This window comes from Bos mutus, chromosome 4 (genome assembly GCF_027580195.1).
Source record: "Bos mutus isolate GX-2022 chromosome 4, NWIPB_WYAK_1.1, whole genome shotgun sequence".
In the NCBI taxonomy this organism is placed as follows: Eukaryota; Metazoa; Chordata; class Mammalia; order Artiodactyla; family Bovidae; genus Bos; species Bos mutus.
Window position 1 is genome coordinate 108,711,191 of NC_091620.1, and position 22,632 is coordinate 108,733,822.

General features: G+C 40.3%; 1 protein-coding gene and 1 long non-coding RNA gene across 4 annotated transcripts in view; one reads left to right on the forward strand and one right to left on the reverse strand.

Moving 5' to 3' along the window:
- Positions 1–22,632, forward strand: part of PEX1 (peroxisomal biogenesis factor 1) — an 81,478-nt gene that overhangs the window by 38,448 nt on the left and 20,398 nt on the right. For all 3 annotated transcript variants that reach the window (XM_070369859.1, XM_070369858.1, XM_070369860.1), the window contains 11 exons: positions 2,888–2,984; positions 4,471–4,641; positions 6,152–6,306; positions 8,998–9,187; positions 9,588–9,754; positions 11,659–11,793; positions 15,044–15,108; positions 17,238–17,380; positions 17,460–17,563; positions 18,338–18,514; positions 19,590–19,820. In XM_070369859.1, the coding sequence (XP_070225960.1) occupies positions 2,888–2,984; positions 4,471–4,641; positions 6,152–6,306; positions 8,998–9,187; positions 9,588–9,754; positions 11,659–11,793; positions 15,044–15,108; positions 17,238–17,380; positions 17,460–17,563; positions 18,338–18,514; positions 19,590–19,820 (1,635 nt within the window). The remainder of the gene's footprint in view (positions 1–2,887; positions 2,985–4,470; positions 4,642–6,151; positions 6,307–8,997; positions 9,188–9,587; positions 9,755–11,658; positions 11,794–15,043; positions 15,109–17,237; positions 17,381–17,459; positions 17,564–18,337; positions 18,515–19,589; positions 19,821–22,632) is intronic.
- Positions 9,816–22,632, reverse strand: part of LOC138987648 (uncharacterized) — a 42,975-nt gene continuing 30,158 nt past the window's right edge. Inside the window, exons 2-3 of the long non-coding RNA XR_011464043.1 lie at positions 14,566–14,630; positions 9,816–10,253 (exon numbers count right to left, since the gene is read on the reverse strand). This is a non-coding gene — a long non-coding RNA (uncharacterized lncRNA). The remainder of the gene's footprint in view (positions 10,254–14,565; positions 14,631–22,632) is intronic.

The window sequence follows — 22,632 nt, forward strand, 5'->3', positions numbered from 1 at the left end:
TTTAGGATGGACTGTTTGGATCTCCTTGCAGTCCAAGGGACTCTCAAGAGTCTTCTCCAACACCACAGTTCAAAAGCATCAATTCTTCGGCACTCAGCTTTATTTACAGTCCAACTCTCACATCCATACATGACCACTGGAAAAACCATAGCCTTGACTAGATGGACCTTTGTTGGCAAAGTAACGTCTCTGTTTTTGAATATGCTATCTAGGTTGTCATAACTTTCCTTCCAAGGAGCAAGCGTCTTTTAATTTCATGGCTGCAGTCACCATCCGCAGTGATTTTGGAGCCCATAAAAATAAACTCAGTCACTGTTTCCCCATCTGTCTGCCATGCAGTGATGGGACTAGATGCCATGATCTTAGTTTTCTGAATGTTTAGTTTTAAGCCAACTTTTTCACTCTCTTCTTTCACTTTCATCAAGAGGCTTTTTAGTTTTTCTTCACTTTCTGCCATAAGGGTGGTGTCATCTGCATATCTGAGGTTATTGGTATTTCTCCCGACAATCTGATTCCATCTTGATTCCAGCTTGTGCTTCCTCCAGCCCGGCATTTCTTGTGATGTACTCTGCATATAAGTTAAATAAGCAGGGTGACAATATACAGCCTTGACGTACTCCTTTCCCAATTTGGAGCCAGTCTGTTGTTCCATGTCCAGTTCTAATTGTTGCTTCCTGACCTGCATATAGGTTTCTCAAGAGGCAGGTCAGGTGGTCTGGTATTTCCATCTCTTTCAGAATTTTCCACAGTTTATTGTGCTCCACACAGTCAAAGGCTTTGGCATAGTCAGTAAAGCAGAAATAGATGGTTTTCTGGAACTCTCTTGCTTTTTCGATGATCCAGCAGATGTTGGCAATTTGATCTCTGGTTCCTCTGCCTTTTCTAAAACCAGCTTGAACATCTGAAAGTTCACAGTTCATGTATTGCTGAAGCCTGGCTTGAAGAATTTTGAGCATTACTTTACTAGCGTGTGAGATGAGTGCAATTGTGCGGTAGTTTGAGCATTCTTTGGCATTGCCTTTCTTTGTGACTGGAATGAAAACTGACCTTTTCCAGTCCTGTGGCCACCGCTGAGTTTTCCAAATTTGCTGGCATATTGAGTGCAGCACTTTCACAGCATCATCTTTCAGGATTTGAAATAGCTCAACTGGAATTCCATCACCTCCACTAGCTTTGTTCGTAGTGCTTCCTAAGGCCCACTTGACTTCACATTCCAGGATGTCTGGCTCTAGGTGAGTGATCACACCATCGTGATTATCTCGGTCATGAAGATCTTTTTTGTACAGTTCTTCTGTGTATTCTTGCCACCTCTTCTTAATATCTTCTGCTTCTGTTAGGTCCATACCATTTCTGTCCTTTTCGAGCCCATCTTTGCATGAAATGTTCCCTTGGTATCTCTGATTTTCTTGAAGAGATCTCTAGTCTTTCCCATTCTGTTGTTTTCCTCTATTTCTTTGCATTGATCACTGAAGAAGGCTTTCTTATCTCTCCTTGCTATTCTTTGGAACTCTGCATTCAAATGGGTATATCTTTCCTTTTCTCCTTTGCTTTTCACTTCTCTTCTCTTCACAGCTATTTGTAAGGCCTCCTCAGACAGCCGTTTTGCTTTTTTGCATTTCTTTTTCTTGGGAATGGTCTTGCTCCCTGTCTCCTGTACAATGTCACGAACCTCCATCCATAGTTCATCAGGCACTCTATCTATCAGATCTAGTCCCTTAAATCTGTTTCTCACTTCCACTGTATAGTCATAACTGTGGTGTTGGAGAAGACTCTTGAGAGTCCCTTGGACTGCAAGGAGATCCAACCAGTCCATTCTGAAGGAGATCAGCCTTGGGATTTCTTTGGAAGGGATGATGCTAAAGCTGAAACTCCAGTACTTTGGCCACCTCATGTGAAGAGTTGACTCATTGGAAAAGACTCTGATGCTGGGAGGGGTTGGGGGCGAGAGGAGAAGGGGACGACAGAGGATGAGATGGCTGGATGGCATCACTGACTCGATGGACGTGAGTCTCAGTGAACTCCAGGAGTTGGTGTTGGACAGGGAGGCCTGGCGTGCTGCGATTCATGGGGTCGCAAAGAGTCGGACACGACTGAGCAACTGATCTGATCTGATCTGTATAGTCATAAAGGATTTGATTTAGGTCATACCTGAATGGTCTAGTGGTTTTCCCCACTTTCTTCAATTTAAGTCTGAATTTGGCAATAAGGAGTTCATGATCTGAGCAACAGTCCGCTCCTGGTCTTGTTTTTGCTGACTGTATAGAGCTTCTCCATCTTTGGCTGCAAAGGATATAATCAGTCTGATTTCGGGATCGACCATCTGGTGATATCCATGTGTAGAGTCTTCTCCTGTGTTGTTAGAAGAGGGTGTTTGCTATGACCAGTGCACTCTCTGCAGAACTCTGTTAAATACACGTCAGGAAGGGTTTTGATAAGCACGTTATGGTTCAGTACATTCTCAGAGAGGCATTGTACTAGGGGCTGATGTACCTCTATGTCTGTTGATAAAGAGGACAGTGATTTATTGTAAACCCTCAGGAATACTGTAATCCCAGCTTAATAAATTTGCATAAAATGTGTGTGGAGTATCTGGAAGGAAGATATGGCAAAACAGTGGTTAGTAATTTTGTGAGGTGGGGTGGTTTCAGATTTTTTTTTAACCTTTATCTCTAAGTATCTATAGTTATGTTGTATTTTTTGAATGTTATTTTTAAATTAGGTATGTGGATTTTCTTCTTTTTCCCCAGTTTTATTGAGATGTAATTTTTAGATAGCATTGTGTAGTATATACTTGATTGATCAGACTGAATGTTCGTGATTACCATAGTGACAGGCTGTTTCTGGGACTGAATACATTGAGAGTTCTTACGACACAATTACTTTCTAGGGAAGTGGAAAATCAACTTTAGCGAAGGCAATCTGTAAAGAAGCATTTGACATATTGGATGCCCATGTGGAAATAATTGACTGTAAAGCTTTACGAGGTATGAATATGGTAATATTCTACATATATGTCTTTTTTGGTAGAAAGAAATGTTACTATTTAATGCTGCTAATTAATAAATAGAAATAGCTAATCTTTATTTAATTTTTCTGTTTGTCATTTGGTAATTGAAATTACTTAGAAATTTTAGATCTTTGGCAGTCTGATGTTTTTAATAAAAATCTTAAAACTCCCCATATTTGCTGGAGGCTTTTTTTTCCCTAGTCAAAACTCTTTGTAGACAGTACTCCTAAAAAATGCCAATTTGCACAACTCTGAGAAAATTAGTATTTAGTATATATTCTAATTGAGTAGATTAGATTAGATTCAGTATATTAGATTCTGATTAGAACTCTAATCAGAAGTATAGATTACTTCTGAATTGCTTTGGGGAACTAGTCGGGTGACTGTTTCAGGGGAGGGAAAGTGGGCGGCTGTAGACAGCAGAGAGGAAATTTACAATTTACCATACACAGCTGACTCTTGAATAGCGCGTGTGTTAGGGGTACCAACCCTCCATGAAGCCAAAAATCTTCGTATGACTTATAGTCAGTCCTCTGAACACGTGGTTCCGCTGCGTCCACGAATTCAGCCAACCTTGAATGGTATAGTGTTGTAGTATTCCCTATTGGAAAAAATCCACACATGTATAAGTACACTTGCACAGTTCAAACCTATGTTGTTCAAGGGTCAGCTGTACACTTACACTTCTGAAAGTCTGTAATATATTATCCAATTGTTTAAGAATCAGAAAAATTTTACTGAGTAGTTAGTTCTTTCTCCCCTTGCGACCACTCCTACTAGTGGTAGTCTAGTCATTATATTCTGTTTACTAATCTAGTATATAGTAAGAAACTAAAATAGCCTTTGAAAACGCATTACTTCATATTCTATAAAGGTGGTTTTTAGAGACCTTGTCCTTCTCTTAGAGTCTTGATTGCAGCCTCATGTGAAAATTTTAAGTTTGAAGTAACAGGAACTCTTGACCTTTCTTATGAATTGGTATGTTCTCTATTCTTTGAAAATGAAAAGTTTGTAATTCACCATGAAGATGGAAGTCACATTAGTAATTTAAATACAGCAACTCTAGGATCTTGAGGCAGCTACATTTGTGTTTGCTTTTGTCTGATTCTTGACCCCTTATTTTCATTTATATTTTCCCACATCCCTGTTTTTATTTTACTGTTTTGTTATAAATAGGGATCTGAAATTCTCCATGGAATGAACAAACACATATGTATAGAAAGTATAGTAGCATAGTCTTTCAGTTTTATAAAATTCAGTATTTTACTGAGTCCTTTGAAGCTGTATTAATTAAACTGTGTTAATGACTAACAATTTTAGTGATTGGTATGTTAACAAAATACTGTATGGATTAGATTTGCATAGTCAGATCAATATTGAGCTTTTCTAATGCTTTCAAGGGCAGCCTGAACTTTCCCAGCCTTCAAATAACATTAAAACCATTTTATATCTTCTGTGTTAAGGAAAAAGGCTTGAAAACATACAGAAGACCCTAGCGGCAGCTTTCTCGGAGGCACTGTGGCGGCAGCCTTCCGTTGTTCTGCTGGACGACCTGGACCTTGTCGTTGGGCGCTCTGCTCTCCCGGAACACGAGCACAGTCCGGAGGCCGTTCAGAGCCAGCGGCTCGCCCACGGTAATGCGCACGGCGGCTCTCTGGCTGCAGGCCTTCTCCTTCATCAGTCAGCGTCTTTAGTGTTAGTGGTAAAGCTGTGCTGTTCGGAGAACAGGATATGTGCTGTGTAATGTGTTGCTTTTGAGGCCTCTGGGAGCACTGTATAATTGTGTAGTTATCCTGTATTAGCAAGATCCATAGAAGAGCAGTGTGAACATTCTCTAACCTCATCATTAGTCTTTGGGGCCGTATTCTCCTCTGGAGTGGGTTGCCATTCCCTTCTCCAGGGGATCTTCCCGACCCAGGGATTGAACCCAGGTCTCCCACATTGCAGGCAGATCCTTTGCCATCTAAGCCACCGAGGAAGTTCTCTCTTCTCCACTTATTAGAAATTGCTGAACTGTACAGCTTTACTCTTGCTCATTTGACAAATACTTCTCTATTGCTCGTGCACAGTCTGTAGTCTCAGAGTCTTGGAGAGGAAATAAAAGGAAACAGACAGTGTTAGTACAGAAGACTCATAGTTATGGTAGCTACCATGTGCTGACTGCAAGGGTTGCTTTGTATCCCCACGCAGATGCTCTCCTGGTTTTACAGGTGAGTAAGTGGAAATTCAAGGTGATGTAATTTGCCCAGGAAGACACAACTAGGAGATGGGTGGGTATGTTCTGCTGGAAGTGTGTGCAGGGTGTGATAGGAGCACATACACTAAACTGGAGGTGGTTGGGTAAGAAGTTATCAGGGAAGGTTTCTGAGAGTTGTTCATAACTAGGATGAGTTTTGATGGAGGAGTAGCAATTGGCACGGAGCAGCTTCAGGCTAATGAAGGCACGAAGGAAGTGTGATCCTCCGGCAAAGGTGCAGAAGTCCAAGAAATTCCAGTGGAGCTTGGGGTTCTAGGAGAGGATGGGATCAGGGCTTGGAGGGTTTGACAGCATTCATCTGCATCAGGGTTCTTAAGAGATGAATACAGAATGCAACCATAATGGCTGGATTACCATAAATTAGTGTTAAATTCACATTTGGAATCTTGTAGTGTCTGAAAGACTTGCTAGTCTCGTGTTTAATTTCTAGGTCAGGATCAGATATATGTTATTAATGCCTGTTTCGTTTCTTACCTCATACCAAACCTTTCTTGAGCTAGGGTAGAAAGAGATTGTCCAGAAAGCCATAGGTATATAAGCTGTATTTTGCTTGCTCAGCAGAACAACAATTTGAAAGTTTATCATCCTTCTATAATACTTATTTCAGAGACTCCTTTTCATGTACCTATTAAGATTCAGAAGTTTACCTAGTAAGAACCAACCTCACTAGGCATGGTTCTGAGTACACAACATTTGCCTCGCTTCCTTTGCCTCTGATAGAGTAACTGGAACCTGCCAATCCTCGGTCCTCAGTCTAGGTAAAGAGGAGCCATATCATTTATACTCTACTTTAAAGGCCAAGTTTAGGTTATTATTTTTAATTAGTGTATGATTTTAAAATTTCACTTTTATATAATAAGCTTTTACACTGTGTTGCTTAATTCCAGCTTTGAACGATGTGGTGAAAGAATTTATTTCCATGGGAAGTTTGGTTGCGCTGATTGCTACAAGCCAGTCACAACATTCTGTACATCCTTTACTTGTTTCTGCTCAAGGAATTCACATATTTCAGTGTGTCCAGCATATTCAACCTCCTGACCAGGTAACTACTACTTGTGAAGAGTATTGAAATGTGTCCCCTTTTATATAAATTATTTATCAATTTTATTAATGATTATAACTTTATTAAAATGTAATGCTTATGTTAGTGATCTTAAGAAGACTTAAAAATCAACCTTCAGTGCATGTTTTACTTAGATACGAAATTTTCACCTGTAACCATCTGAAATATTACCAAGTACTTTCCAAGGAAATATCTTTTTTGAAAATAACATTTCTTCTTTTTTTCTTATTAAATTTTTTTTCCATTTAAAAAGAAACAAAAAAAACCCTAAGAATTCTGAACTGCTTCATTCTGCATCAGTAAAATCTGTAAAACACTATGGAAATTAGAATTCTTTTTACATTTAGTGAGATACAGTTGACAAGAACAATTATATATATATGTAAAGTGTACAACAGTGATTTGATATACATTGTGGAATATTTACCACAGTCAAGTTACTTAACACATCCATTACCTCATGTATTTACCTTTAAGAAATTCTTCTTTTAAAAATGTGACTAGCAAAATATTTTTTTTTTAACAGCACTAATATTCTGTACCCACTATGATTCTGACATCCGTTTCCAGTGTGTGGGGTTTCTTCCCCACACCACCAGGCAATTCTTGGAGACCAGGCGGATGTCCTCCAGTTCAGCCTGATTCTGACACTACCCAGAGAGAGAGTCAGAGTTTACGGGTTAAGGGCTCAGTCCCACAAGACTGCCCTCCACCTCAGATACCAGTGTCGCCCGTGCTTCTGACTGGTTTTCCGTCAGAGGTTCCCATGACTCCCTCTTTGGCTTCAGTTAATTTTCATAGCAAGTCAGAGAACTTGGGAAACTAGTTTACTCAGTGGATTACCAGTTTGTTACAAAGAATATGAACAGATACAAATCAGCAGTCAGGTGAAAAGACACACAGGATGAGGTCAGGAGCAAAGGAGCTTCTGTCCTTCTGGAGTTTGGGACTTGCTCTGGTGGCGAGTGCAAGTGTTTGGGTCTCCAGCCTGAAAGTGAGAGTGCTCCTCCCTCAGTCGTGTCTGACTAGTTGCGAGCCCATGGACTGTCGCCCGCCAGGCTCCTCTGTCTGTGGAATTCTACAGGCAAGAATTCTGGAGTAGGTTGCCATTTCCTTCTCCTGGGGATCTTTCCAACTCTGGGACCGAACCCAGGTCTCCTGCACTGCAGGTGGATTCTTTACTGTCTGAGCCACCAGGGAAGCCCTTCTGCAGCCTGGGAGCTCTGCAGACCCTGTCCTTTTGGGGTTTTATGGAAGCTCTATTACATAGGTATCGTTAATCAAATCATTGGCATTGACTCAGCCTCCAGTCCCTCTCCCTCCTGGGAAATCAGGGGTTGGGACTGAAAGTTCCAGTTCTCTAGCCTAGGTAGGTTACTCTGGCAACCAACCCCCTGTACTTAGGTGCGCTCCAAAAGCCACCTCGTTAACATAAACTCAGATGTGGCTGAAAGGGGTTTCTTAGGAATGTCAAGACACGTTTATCACTCTTATCATTTGGGACATTTTAAGGGTTTTAGGAGCTCTGTGCTAGAAGCGTGACAAAGACCAAATGTGTATAAGCACATACAGTGCATCGTCTCCTTTGGGGGCTTACAGGCCTGATGGCTTTAGTGGCAGTGCACTCCAGGAATGTTTCCAGACAGGCAACCGTATTTTAACTTTCTGTCTAAAATTCTTACCTAGCATCTACGCTAAAAGTACTCAGCCCCTATGCTAATTAACTGTTATTGTAGTTAGGGTGTTTGGGGTGGACGTGTGCACACTGCTATATTTAAAATGGATAACCAACAAGGACCTACTGTATAGAACAGGGAACCCTGCTCAGTGCTGTGTGGCAGCCTGGATGGGAGGGGAGTTTCGGGGAGAATGGATCCACGTGTATGTATGGCTGTGTCCCTTCACTGCTTACTTGAAACTATTACAACATTGTCCTGTTAATCAGCTATACCCCAATACAAGATAAAAAGTTTACTTAAAAAAAAAAATCACATTGTACACTTTAAATATCTTATAATTTTATTTGTCAATTATATCTCAAAGCTGAAGGAAAAGAAAAGGATAAAAATATACCTATTATTAAACATAACAGAACATAGCGGTATCGACCACTAAATGCTTTTAGAATTATGTTTTATGGGAATAACGACAACAAAATACTCTTAAAGGAGCCAAAATACAAACCTTTTTACTGGAGAAAGAGCCATCATTTATCAATGTAATTCTTTTTACAGCTTTATTAAGGTATAAAAAAATCGAAGACAGCAAACTCACTATTTAAAGTGAACAGTTTGGGAGTTTCCTGGTGGAATAGCGATTAGGATTCAGCTCTTTCACTGCTGTGGCCCAGGTCCAGTCACTGGTTGGGGAATTGAGATCCTGCAAGCCATGTGTTGCGACCAAAACATAAAAAAGTAAATGTACAATTTGATCGGTTTTAACATAGGCATATACCATGAAGCATCCCCACAATTAAGGCAGCAAACGTGTCCGTCCCTCCAGGTGTCTCCTTGGCCTTTGCGGTCACCCCTCCCCCAGTCTGCGTGCAGCAAACACAGTCTGCTTTCTGTCCCTGCAGATTGTGGCAACCGGATTTTCCTCAAAATACGTGTACAAAAGTTTGCACTCAAGTAAAATTATAAATCTGAATTTCGTGGTTTTTTTCCTTAGGATCAAAGATGTGAAATTCTGCATGCTATAATAAAAAATAAACTGGACTGTGACATGAAGAGGTTTACCAGTCTTGATCTGCAGCATATAGCTAAAGAAACCGAAGGGTTTGTGGCTAGAGATTTTACCATGCTTGTGGATCGAGCCATACATTCTCACCTCTCTCATCAGAATGTGTACACCAGGGAAGGTACGTTTTATTGCTAAAACCAAAATTTGGTTCCTTCCTTCCTTGTGGAGAAATGTAATTGTAGTAAGGTAAGAAGTAAATCTAGTCCATGTTAGCATTCAAATAAGCAGGTATTTGAGTAGAAAATGGGCATTTCCAGCTAAGTTGACAGCATTTTTTTAACTGAGTTAAGATTAGCTAAGTGAAATCAGATGGGGAAAGACAAATACCACATGATTCTATTCATGTGGAACATAAAAAACAAAATGAATGAACAGACCAAACCAGACATAAATCTGCAGATGTGAAGAACAGAGTGGTGGTTACTAGAGGGGAGGGCAAGCTGGGTAAGGGAGGCAGCTGTATGAGAATTCATGTATAGATATGACCACCAAAAGAAGTTGTGTTTATTTTTAAACAGAATTAGTTTTAACAACATTGGACTTCCAAAAGGCGCTCCGAGGATTTACTCCTGTGTCTCTGCGAAATGTCAACCTGCATAAACCCAGGGACCTGGGCTGGGATAGGATCGGTGGGCTGCATGACGTGCGGCAGATACTAGTGGATACTATCCAGCTACCAGCCAAGGTACTTAGAAAAGAATTGAGGACCTCCTGCTTCCTGTAAAACCCCCGAATCACTGGCTCTGGCTCTATGTGTTGGCTTGCCCAGTCTCAGTTTGACCCAACAAGAATTTATTGTTACCAAATAAACGTCCAGTCCTATTTTGGGCACTTGAACAGATTTTTTAAGTATTTGATACGGTCCTTGCCCATAAAGCAGGGGTGATATTTATAGTAAATATTTTTTTTTAATTTTTTATTTTTGACTGCACTGGTCATTGCTTTGTGGGGGTGTTCTCTAGTTGAGGTGAGCAGGGCCTGCGCCTCATTGCGGCGCACAAGCTTCTCGTTGTGGTGGTGTCTCTCCTTCTGGCGCACAGCCTCTGTAGGGCACGCGGGCTTCAGTAGTTGTGGCACATGGGCTTAGCTGCTCCAAGGCATTAGAATCTTCCTGGACCAGGGATCGAACCCACGTCCTCTGCATTGGCTAGCGGATTCTCATCCACTGTGCCACCAGGGAAGTCCTGTAGGAAAAATACAGTTTGATGTGAATTTCAGGGTTCTTGGATTTTTCTTGAATAATTCAATTTCACTGAAGCATATGAGCCATCAGCTATAATTGAGCAGAAACAGAAATAAACTAGAAGGTGGGAGAGTCATTGAGGCCCCCAGAACTGATGGATTAAGCCAGATTTTGGGTGACAGTCTAGAAAGGCAGAGTTAGCAGGCAGCACCGACCAGGCTGACTGTTCTTTAGATCAGAAGTAGAATCTAGAAGGTGGTGTGTTTGGATGAGAAACCTGAACGTGAAGGATCTTTGCATGAGATCAGGGACCCGACCAAAGAGAAAAAGAAATGGGTAAGGCCCTCAGTTACATGTAAGTCCTGGGAACTGTCTGGTGGGGACTGGGACGTACTGAGTGGCACCCACGACTGGGGGTTAAAGCCTTTGTGGAAGGACATGGACGGGGGACGTGGCCTGCAGGGTCATGACCCGAAGGCTGGGTCTGGGCATCAGCGTCAGTGTCCAGGCATGTGAGGCCATCTACACAAATGCTCACTTTGGGACCTCGTTCAGATTAGAATGGAGGTAAAGATGAGGTTGGAATTTTGTCAATATATGGGGCTTCCCCAGTGGCTCAGGAGTTAGAAAATCCACCTTAAGTGTGGGAGACATGGATTCGATCCCTGGGTTGGGAAGACCCCCTGGAGAAGAATGGCAGCCCACTCAGGATTCCTGCCTGGAGAATCCTGTGGACAGAGGAGCCTGGCGGCTGCAGTCCACAAGGCCACACAGAGTCAGACACGACCGAGCGCAAGCTCACATGCTGCCCAGAGGAGACCAGGGGTTGCTGATAGACCCAGACAGCTTTCTTGCTGTTCAAAAAGTTTTCTTGTTCAAAAAGTTTTGAAACATGTTCAGAAAGTTTTCTTGCTGAGAAGCTGGTGGTTTAGAGGGTAAAATAGAGCAGTCAAATTACTTGTTCAGCATGGACTCTCCTGGGAGATTTTACTATTATCATTACACATGCTTCTTTATTATTTTCTTTCCTTGATTGAGTATATTTGAATGGGTATAGCAGTCATAGCTTGCCCTATGAGCCATACAAGCGGAGGGCAGTATACTTATTTTTATTTTCTTAATGTAGCACTATTAAAATGTTTGGGGGGAAAAAACAGAAAAAGTGGAAAGAAGTTCAGATCCATTTATATGCATTTTATGTGGAATGTATTCCATGGTCCAGTGGGAAAAATCTGTGTTAGTTTCTTTGAGTTCATTTATTAAGTAGGAATGTTTTTTTCTGTCATTGCACTGTTACAGAGATGGCAGTTGTTACCATCCCAGGACTTTTTTCTGTACACTGATCTTTAGATTCTCAGTCATTTGTTATAGAGTTGAGCTCTTTGTCATATTTTTGTATTTTTCAGTACCCAGAATTATTTGCCAACTTGCCCATACGACAGAGGACAGGAGTACTGTTGTATGGTCCTCCTGGAACAGGAAAAACCTTACTAGCTGGAGTAATTGCACGGGAAAGTGGAATGAATTTTATTAGTGTCAAGGTATGTTTGGCGTTTATCTTTTTTCTTTTTTTTTTAATTGAGGCAGAATTTGCATCATTATTTTAAAGTGTGCATTTCCGTGGTATTTAGTGCCTTCACAGTGCTGTGTAGCCACCACCTCTCTAGTTGCAAAACTTTTTCATCACATTCTCCATCCCCTCCCAGTCCCCTGGCAGTCACCAGTCTGCTTTCTGTCTCTCTGGATTTGCCTGATGTAGATATTTCATAGAAAAGGAATCATGCAGTATGTCTTTTGTGTCTGACTTCTTTCACGTAGCATAATGTTTTCAGGGTTCATCCAAGTTGTAACATGCCTCAGTACTTCAGGACTGCGGATGGCTGGATGATAATCAGTCTTTTTAAGTTGGTGTGGATATGCCATAGTTTGGTGAACCTCTGGGTTGTGCCCACTTCTTCGCTGTTATGAATAATGCCGCTGTAAACATCTGTACATAAATTTTTGTGTGGACATATGCTTTCAGTTCTCTGGAATACTTATATGCCCCAGAGTATAAATATATATAGTCACTCATATGGTAATTCTGTGTGTAACTTTTTGAGGAACCACCAAACTTTTTTGGTGACTATACCGTTTTACATGTATAGCAGCACGAGAGTGAGTATACCTATTTTTCCATATCCTCGCCAACCCCATTTGTTTCTTGATAGTGGGTTAGTCTCATATTTGGAAAACTATTAATAGTAGAAGCAGTGATCAGTCTTTTAAGCTGTGTGGGAAATTGAATAATGAGGCATCTCTCTTTTGTAGGGCTTATTATTAATATGTATTTGCTCAAGACGGCAATAGAATTATGTATAAATATTCAGATAAAAGAGCCAACTTGAAGGGGGAAGAAAAGCTAGAGGACTAGGGCCTGGAGACCACTCTAAGGCAGAAGGTGAAATTTTTATGTTTCTGTTGTTTGTTGTCTGTATCTCACCCTTGCTGCCTCACACCAAGTTTAAGTTTTCTCACACGTAGGGTGAGTATGGTCCTTAAAAGGACATGCTAGGACGGGGGAGCCTGTTGGGCTGCCCTCTATGCGGTCTCACAGAGCTGGATACGACTGAAGTGACTTAGCAGCAGCAGCAGATCCCCAGAAGTCACCAGGTGGCGCTAGAGGTAGACGCTGCCTGCTAATGCGTGAGACTCGGGTTTGATCCCTGGGTCTGGAAGATCCCTTGGAGTAGGAAATGGCACCCCACTCCAGTATTCTCGCCTGGAAAATTCCATGGGCAGTGGAACCTGGCAGGCTAGTCCATGGGGCTGCAAAGAGTCAGACTTCACTGTGCATGTAGCGGATCATTTTGAGTAATGCTTCTCACTCCACCACTGGTGTGTCATTGTGGTCTGGGATGTGATGTCTTATTTGTAAAGTTTCAGCGCCCCAGCCATATGTATTTGCCAAAGAGCAATTACTTTTTTTTTTTTTTTTTTTGAGCAATTACATTTCAAGGCAAAGGAATCATAAGCAAATTCCCCGCCCCGCCCCCATCTGGAAGTAGGGTGTTTCTGTGAAACGTTTCCATAAACCAAAATGGTATAAAGCAAACGAACAATCAGACACATCCTGCTAATGGATGAACAAAGTAAACTGAGGTAAAAGCACAGCTGCTCACAGACGCGGTTCCAGCTGTGACAGAAAGCGTGGGAAGAAGCTTGGTGATGCCACGCCTGCTGCTGGGGCGTGTGCTGCCGCGGTAACGGTTCACAGCCAAACACTGAATGCTGCTCTCACTCTCTGCTCTGTTTCATAAATGTGAAGTGTTTCTTTGGATTTCTTGTTAGTGAAAACACTTACTAAATAGGTCTTTCATGAATGCGAAGTAATGTAAACTGAACTTCAAAAAGAGAGGGGAGAAAAAAAGAAAAAAGAGGGAAACCCTACATTGTAATCTTACTCAAAATTGATTTACAATCTGAAAGCCAGTCTAGCAATTTGCAGTTGTGTTACATCTACCCTCCTTCACGTGAGTTTTTGTGACTGGTTACGTGAGCGTCCTGGCATCGATGGAGAGCAGTGATCATGTTCTTTTTCACTTGTCACTAGAATGCAGTTTTATTGTGTGTTTTTTTAAACAATTTTCAAGATTAACACTTGCAAATATTTTTGTATTTTGGATTGTTCCATTAAGGAGGACGTCTTATCTCTCCCCTTTAGCAAATCTTCAAATCACAGTTGGGATGAGCTCTCATAGGTTTCAGTAGAGAGCTGAGGCTGTGGGTTAGGGTGGGTCCTGGGAGGTGAGCCTCAGAAGCAGGCTTTGCACGGACACCAGCATGCTGCCTTAGTTACTTCTTATTTCATCCTTCATAGTTCCCTATGCTGAGAAAATATAATTCCATACTAGTATATTAATAGATATCAAATGATGACTGAATATTAGAAATTCTTCATTTTGGTCACATATCCTGATCGTATTTGGTCTTTTCATGGTAATGATTTGTCATTGGAGACCACGTTAGGGCTTATCCAGTTTTTTTAAATATCCCAATTTAAGGAAAAACTGTCCTCATTATTGATTTTGTTATATGTAGTAAAGCTTGTTTTGAAAGTTTTTTCAGTTGACTTTTAGGAAAAACAATATATTCTTCAAATAACATACCTGTTTATTGAACAAATAAATTGGTTTCAGTAATTGAAGATGCTGATTAAAGAAATTCATGTCTCACTACATGTTCTTTGGAGTCTCCAAAGATTTGAGAAAGATGGAACATTTTCCCTTTTTAAACCATTCATTACTTTACTAAATGAATTATTCAGCACTTACCATGTAGCAGGCACTGATATTGGATTCGATAATAAAGCTGCCTTTTCTGAGCTTATATTCTGTTACTGGAGAGAGACAATAAACAGACACATTTAATGCATAATACACTGTCAGGGGGTCGTGGGTGCTATGTAGGAAGACAGTCAAGGAGGATGTAAAGTAACCGGAGTGGACTGTAGATGCGGTTGTCAGGCAGAGCCTTTCTGGGGATGTGACATTTTGTCCGAGATCTGAATGAAATGAAGCAAGAAGCCGTGAGACTCTGGGGACAGATGTTCTAGGCAAAGGAAACATCAGGTATAGAACTTGTGATATCATATTTATTCCACTCACGTTAATTTCTTCAATGTATTTTGGAGAAACCCATTTAATTAAACGTTTTCTATTGTTACATTTAGACTTAGCCATGGAAAAAAATGATACTTTGTTTTTAGATAGTTTTGAATTCACTATAATTTAATTTTATTTTACCTAACAGGGACCAGAGTTACTCAGCAAATATATTGGAGCAAGTGAACAAGCTGTCCGGGATGTTTTTGTTAGGTTAGTACCCTATGAATGTTTTTTTAACTAACTCTGTGGTTATCAGTCAATACTTGTTGATCTTGTTTTTTAAAAATCTGATTTTTGAAACCTATGATTTAATGTAGGTCATTAACAAGCTGGAGAACAAAATTTCAGTGTTTTACCAAATACTACTTAAATATACAACATTTTTCATACTAAGCTTTAGAAATTATTTGGTTTTATATTTATAATAGAAATATTTCTGAAATGTTGAAAGTGAAATCATTATCGGTTATTCATAGATGCTTAAAATATATGAAGCACATAATTACTAGTTTTATCTCTCTTATAAGATTCCATGTGGCCAACTTAATTAAAATAGAGTATAATTATCACTACATTCATTTTAAAATACATGTGAATGCAGAAGCTAATATTTAAGAGTGAAAATAATACTTAAATGTGATGGGATTACAGAAAGCTTATAAATGAAAAAGCCACTTTGTTCCTTTACTAAAATTTTATTATAAAATATGCAGTTAGAATATATATAACATCTGTATATTTTAAAGAATAATAAAGTGAACTCTTATTTCTACCACCCAATTTAAGAAAAGAATATTACCAGGAAGGCCTTATCACAGATAAAGACAGTCAACCACATACTGACCAACAGTTCAGTTTACCAGGATGATATTACAGTTATAAAATTGTGTCTAATACTGTAACTTCAAAATATTTAAGGCAAAAATTTATAGAGCTCCAAAGAGAAACTGACAGATCTGTCTTCATAGTGGAAAATTTTAACACAGTTCTCAGTTATTAATTTAAAAATAGTAAAGAAAAAAAGTAAAAATTTAGAAGATTTAAACAACATATTCAGCAAGATTGATGTAAAGTTATTTAGAACATGTGCCCAACAATTGGGGAATACACTTTCTTTTTAAGCACACCTGGAACATATTTGAAACTTGGCCATATGTCAGGCCATACATAGCAGTTGTAGTAAGTTTCAAAGAAATAATGTAATGTGGACTCTCTTCTCGTTTTAAAACAAGTTAAAATAAAGGATAAGGGCCCCCAGTACATTTAGCTGGGCCTCCCTGGTGGCTCAGACAGTAAAGAGTCTGCCTGGGATGCGGGACATGCGGGTTTGATCCCTGGTGTGGGAAGATCCCCTGGAGAAGCACATGACGACCGACTCTAGTCTTCTTCCTGAAGAATTCCATAGCCAGAGGAGCCTGGCGGGCTACAGTCCACAGGACACGCCTGAGCGACTAACACTTTCAGACTGGAGAACCGGAACACTTCCACCTGCCACCAGACCAAGTCCCAGCGATGAAAAGATAATAAGAGGATATTATGAAATAATAATATAAATTTTATGCCAGTATATTTGAAATTTGGGCAACATAGATAAAATATATTTGACCAAAGTCAAGCAAAGAAGAAACAAAATCTGAATATCCTTGTACCTGTAGGGAAAAAATGAGTCACTAGTTAAAAATTCTTGCACAAGTTGAACATCAGACGTCTTTGGTTTTTTAAGAGTTTTGCCAGACGTTTAAGGCACAGGTAATCCAGTCTGTTGTCGGTGCCAGATTTATCTTACTTGCCATGTATTTAATAAAGATTTTTTTTTAAAGCAACCTGACAGTTACTTTGTATTAAGGGCGATTCTTCAGATCTCTAGTCTATCCTTTTACCAGAGATGAGATTTATTTTCATTTTATAAGGTTCTCTATAAAATAGTTTTAGTCATATATTTTTTTTTCTAACTTGAACTTTGTTTAGTTTTGTTAATTGACTTTGTATTAATTAAAAAGAAGGTAACATAATAAGCGTGCCGAATTTTAAATTCACAGAAGACATGAAGAGACAATACACAAAAGAAGTGCAGGTGGCCAAAGCATATTAAAGAGTTTACTTGTGATAAGGATCAAAGAAGCTTTTAACTTACTGAATAAGACTGGTCCAGAAGGCACAGATCTTCCCTGACTTCTCTAAGACCTAGTGTACTAACAGCAAGATAATTACTGTTTCTTAAGGGTTTGTTGTGAAGAATTAAATACATATATATGTATGTATATACAGATATATATATATATATGAAATTGCAAACTCGGAGGCCCTCTTCAACTATGAGATACTGTTTGTTTCCCCAGAGCACAGGCTGCAAAGCCCTGCATCCTTTTCTTTGATGAGTTTGAATCCATTGCCCCTCGACGTGGCCACGATAACACAGGGGTTACAGATCGTGTGGTTAACCAGTTGCTGACTCAGCTGGATGGAGTCGAAGGCTTGCAGGGTAATAATCGTAAATACAGAAATACCGTCTAATACCAGCTTCCCCCAGGGTTTAGTAAAGTGTTTTCTTTCCCCCCCAGGTGTTTATGTGCTGGCTGCTACTAGTCGCCCTGACTTGATCGACCCTGCCCTGCTCAGGCCCGGCCGACTAGATAAATGTGTATACTGTCCTCCTCCTGACCAGGTGACAGTTTCATATACCTACAAACGCTCCACTCTTTCCTTGTGAGCTTTACTTCTGCCAGGTAACAGCAGTTGTCCTTAGAAGACCAGTTTTCGGCACAGGCCCTAGTCACTGTTTTCTTACGGCGTGAAAAGATTCTGAATTAGATGCAAAGCCTTTCTTTGGCTCAGCCATCCCATGCAAACTCCCATCTGAAAACTTTGTGTTAGCCAGATGGAAAAAAGGGAGGGAAACCAAGTATTGCTGTCCGTGTTCCCTGTGTTCAGAGATCACACAGCTCATTATCTTAACAGAAGACTGATACAGAATCAAGCATAGTAGTGTAGGAAGCATCCATGCTGGTTATGTAGAGATACGCCTTTTAACCACTCTAGTCCTGTGTTCCCAAATTTAGAAACGAATGGATAAGTGAAAGAAGAAATAGACAGATCAATAGTCACAGGTATAAATGTATATCACATGTAGCGATTATTTTAATTTTCTTTTTGAAACATTTCTTGGCTCCTTTGCCCAAATCTAGAAGATAAGCACTAAGCAATGATCTACACTGAATAGTTGAGAATGTTGATTTTCATTCATTTTCCTCCCTGTGTTCCTTCTGTTAGACAAAAGTACCAAGGAGGATAGATGTAGCCTGGTGGTACATTGCTCAACTGATCTGTAAAACTGATTAGATACATGAAGTGAATGTATAAGGAAAATCTTGTAAGATGCACAGTTGAAAATACTGCGTTCAATGGTATTTGTTAAGTCGGTGAGTTTTTCTCCCTTCAGGCGTCACGTCTTGAAATCTTAAACGTGCTCAGTGAATCTCTACCCCTGGCAGACGATGTGGACCTTCAGCACGTGGCCTCGCTGACCGACTCCTTCACGGGCGCTGATCTGAAAGCACTCCTTTACGGCGCCCAGTTGGAGGCCCTGCACGGGAGACTGCTGACCGGCGGGCTCCAAGTGAGTATTGGAGGAGGCTGTTACTGTGGCGTCTTACAGCGATGCGAGCAGTCCAGTGTCAGCTTCAACCTTAAAAATAAATTTTATTTTTGAAAATCTTGAGTTTAACTTTATAGAAGTTTGCCTTTAGTCAAGTGTACCATAATTGGGGTACTGGCTTTGTAGAGAATTTGTACTTACATGAAGAATTTGGTGTGTTTCTTTCACTTTACCTTACTGTTGGCAAAATATAGTTGGTGTGTGGAAGGGTATCCTTTGAATTGAGGTGTCAAGAATTATATTGCGATTTCAGATTTTTTACTTTTTTAAAAAAATCATCAAATAGTTGTTTTGAAGCTCAGGTTGCCCCAGGTCCGGCCAGGAGGAGCCCCTTCGGATGGCTTCTGTGCCTTTGCGCTGTATTGTCCTCATTCTCTGATCATTACTTCCCTACAGGACAAGATGTTCTAGGTTTATCCTGTACTTTTGGTATTCCAGCCCCAGAAAGTTTTTTCTGTAAGGATAATATTTTAATTTTTGCAACAAAGAATTTGAACTCTGCCGTATTATGGACTTTACCATATATTTTCTAGGAAGACTTTTCCTATATCCTCCTCTCCTTCACATTTTGTTGGAAGTTATTGCAGGGACTAAATTTAGATACTTCCAAGTTTGTGCTACTTATTTTGGTAAGCCACAGAAGGTGTTTCCTCCCCCCGCCCCACTTCATTAGCAGAAAGGGTGTTTATTTGTAAAGCACTCTATAATGATGCATCAACCATGTTTTAAAATGCTTTCTCATTTCAGAATAGAAAAATATGAATTTAAAGAGACATGAAAATAAAATCCAGATGTCTGAGTCCTAGCTTTGTTAGTTTTGGGGGAGATGGTTGGCCAATTACCCATATACTCCATTTTGTCTTTCCTTATTTTAATAGTTAAAATTATGTGATATGCCTCAGAACCATTAGAGAATCAATAAGAACTTTTGTAAAAAGGGCCTGGAGTTTCCTCAACCTGTTAGAATGCTGTGTGGTTTATTTTGAATTGTGGATTATTTGAGCTTTACAGCTGATTGTCCTTTTGTGTGTTTTAGGATGGAGGTTCCAGCTCTGATAGTGACCTGAGTCTATCTTCGATGGTTTTTCTTAACCACAGCAGTGGCTCTGATGATTCAGCTGGAGACGGGGAATGTGGCTTAGAGCAGTCCCTGGTTTCTCTGGAGATGTCTGAGGTGCTTCAAGATGAATCGAAGTTCAACATGTACCGGCTCTACTTTGGAAGCTCTTACGAATCAGAACTTGGAAATGGAACCTCTTCTGATTTGGTAACTTGTGTAGTTGTCCAGTTTTGAACTAGGAAGCCATATGTCGGTTCAGTTTATGTCCTAACCAGCCCCATGTCTTTCTGGTTGGTGTGACTCCGTCATAAAGCACTCTTTCCATACACTAGTCAGTCATTTCCATTCCTTGTGAAGACGGGGCTGGCAGTAAGGGAGCCGAGGTAGCCAGGGGTGGGATTACCCTTTGGTTTCTTTAAGGTTTTTCTCTCTTAATTAGCAGCTTTAAAACATCTTTAGTAGCAGATCAATTTTATATTAAACTTAAATTCTATTATTGTAGAACACTTAAGGATAATCAGAAATTTGGTATGATAATCTCAAAAATTCTGACAACAAAATGTTGTCTTTTGGTAATACTTCTGGTAGAAAGTATAAGCATAGTGAAAAAGTTATTAGTAATGTTTCCACAGGGAAAATGTTTAGATTCAGTTTGTGTGTTTCAGTTGCTAAGTCGTGTTTGACTCTTGCAACCCCATGGACTGTAGCCCACCAGGCTCCTCCGTCCATGGAATTCTCCAGGCAAGAGTACTGGAGTGCGCTGCCATTTCCTTCTCCAGGGGATCTTCCTGTCCCAAGGAATTTGAACCTGGGTGTCCTGCATTGCAGGCAGAGTCTTTACCGACTGAGCTACGAGGGAAGCCCAGATTAAATTTGGGCAATACCATTTTTCTAAATTAAAATAGCATTCAACACATATCTCAGAAGACAGTGATTCACTGTTACTTTATTGGTAAACTTAACATTTTTACAAATATTCAGTAATTTTTTAGGTAGATTTCCTTAATTAGGTTTTAAAAAATATAAAAGTAACCCATTTTCAGTCTCAAGAATAGTAAGCAGTTTTAATTCTAGTCTTTGTTTTCTGTTTCTTAACATGTAGAAATGCCCCAGAACCTTAGTATAACCTATCATTAGAGCATTAGTGGTGGATTTATAACAAAGCATTTAAAAAAAAAAAAAAAACACCTGGCATGATGGCAGTTTTCACTCTGTGGTGGTTCAACCACGTAGGTATAGATGATCCTTTATAGAATATGAATGTATTTTAACCTGCTTATATTTTAGCTAGTTACAATGTAAGCTTCAGATCAGATCAGATCAGTTGCTCAGTCGTGTCCGACTCTTTGTGACCCCATGAATCGCAACACGCCAGACCTCCCTGTCCATCACCAACTCCCGGAGATCACTCAGACTCAGGTCCATCAAGTCGGTGATGCCATCCAGCCATCTCATCCTCTGTCGTCCCCTTCTCCTCCTGCCCCCAATCCCTCCCAGCATCAGAGTCTTTTCCAATGAGTCAACTCTTCACATGAGGTGGCCAAAGTACTGGAGTTTCAGCTTTAGCATCATCCCTTCCAAAGAAATCCCAGGGCTGATCTCCTTCAGAATGGATTGGGTGGATCTCCTTGCAGTCCAAGGGACTCTCAAGGGTCTTCTCCAACACCACAATTCAAAAACTTCAATTCTTCGGCGCTTAGCCTTCTTCACAGTCCAACTCTCACATCCATACATGAGCACAGGAAAAACCATAGCCTTGACTAGACGAACCTTTGTTGGCAAAGTAATGTCTCTGCTTTTGAATATGCTGTCTAGGTTGGTCATAACTTTCCTTCCAAGGAGTAAGCGTCTTTTAATTTCATGGCTGCAGTCACCATCTATAGTGATTTTGGAGCCCAGAAAAATAAAGTCTGACACTGTTTCCCCATCTATTTCCCATGAAGTGGTGGGACCGGATGCCATGATCTTCGTTTTCTGCATGTTGAGCTTTAAGCCAACTTTTTCACTCTCCACTTTCACTTTCATCAAGAGGCTTTTGAGTTCCTCTTCACTTTCTGCCATAAGGGTGGTGTCATCTGCATATCTGAGGTTATGGATATTTCTCCCAGCAATCTTGATTCCAGTTTGTGTTTCTTCCAGTCCAGCGTTCTCATGATGTACTCTGCATATAAGTTAAATAAGCAGGGTGACAATATATAGCCTTGACGAACTCCTTTTCCTATTTGGAACCAGTCTGTTCCATGTCCAGTTCTAACTGTTGCTTCCTGACCTGCATACAGATTTCTCAAGAGGCAGATCAGGTGGTCTGATACTCGCATCTCTTTCAGAATTTTCCACAGTTTATTGTGATCCACACAGTCAAAGGCTTTGGCATAGTCAATAAAGCAGATATACATGTTTTTCTGGAACTCTCTTGCTTTTTCCATGATCCAGCAGATGTTGGCAATTTGATCTCTGGTTCCTCTGCCTTTTCTAAAACCAGCTTGAACATCAGGAAGTTCACGGTTCACATATTGCTGAAGCCTGGCTTGGAGAATTTTGAGCATTACTTTACTAGCGTGTGAGATGAGTGCAATTGTGCGGTAGTTTGAGCATTCTTTGGAATTGCCTTTGTTTGGAATTGGAATGAAAACTGACCTTTTCCAGTCCTGTGGCCACTGCTGCGTTTTCCAAATTTGCTGGCATATTGAGTGCAGCACTTTCACAGCATCATCTTTCAGGATTTGGAATAGTTCAACTGGAATTCCATCATCTTCACTAGCTTTGTTCGTAGTGATGCTTTCTAAGGCCCACTTGACTTCACATTCCAGGATGTCTGGCTTTGGGTGAGTGATCACACCATCGTGATTATCTGGATCGTGAAGATCTTTTTTGTACAGTTCTTCTGTGTATTCTTGCCATCTCTTCTTAATATCTTCTGCTTCTGTTAGGTCCATACCATTTCTGTCCTTTATCGAGCTCATCTTTGCATGAAATGTTCCTTTGGTATCTCTAATTTTCTTGAAGAGACCCCTAGTCT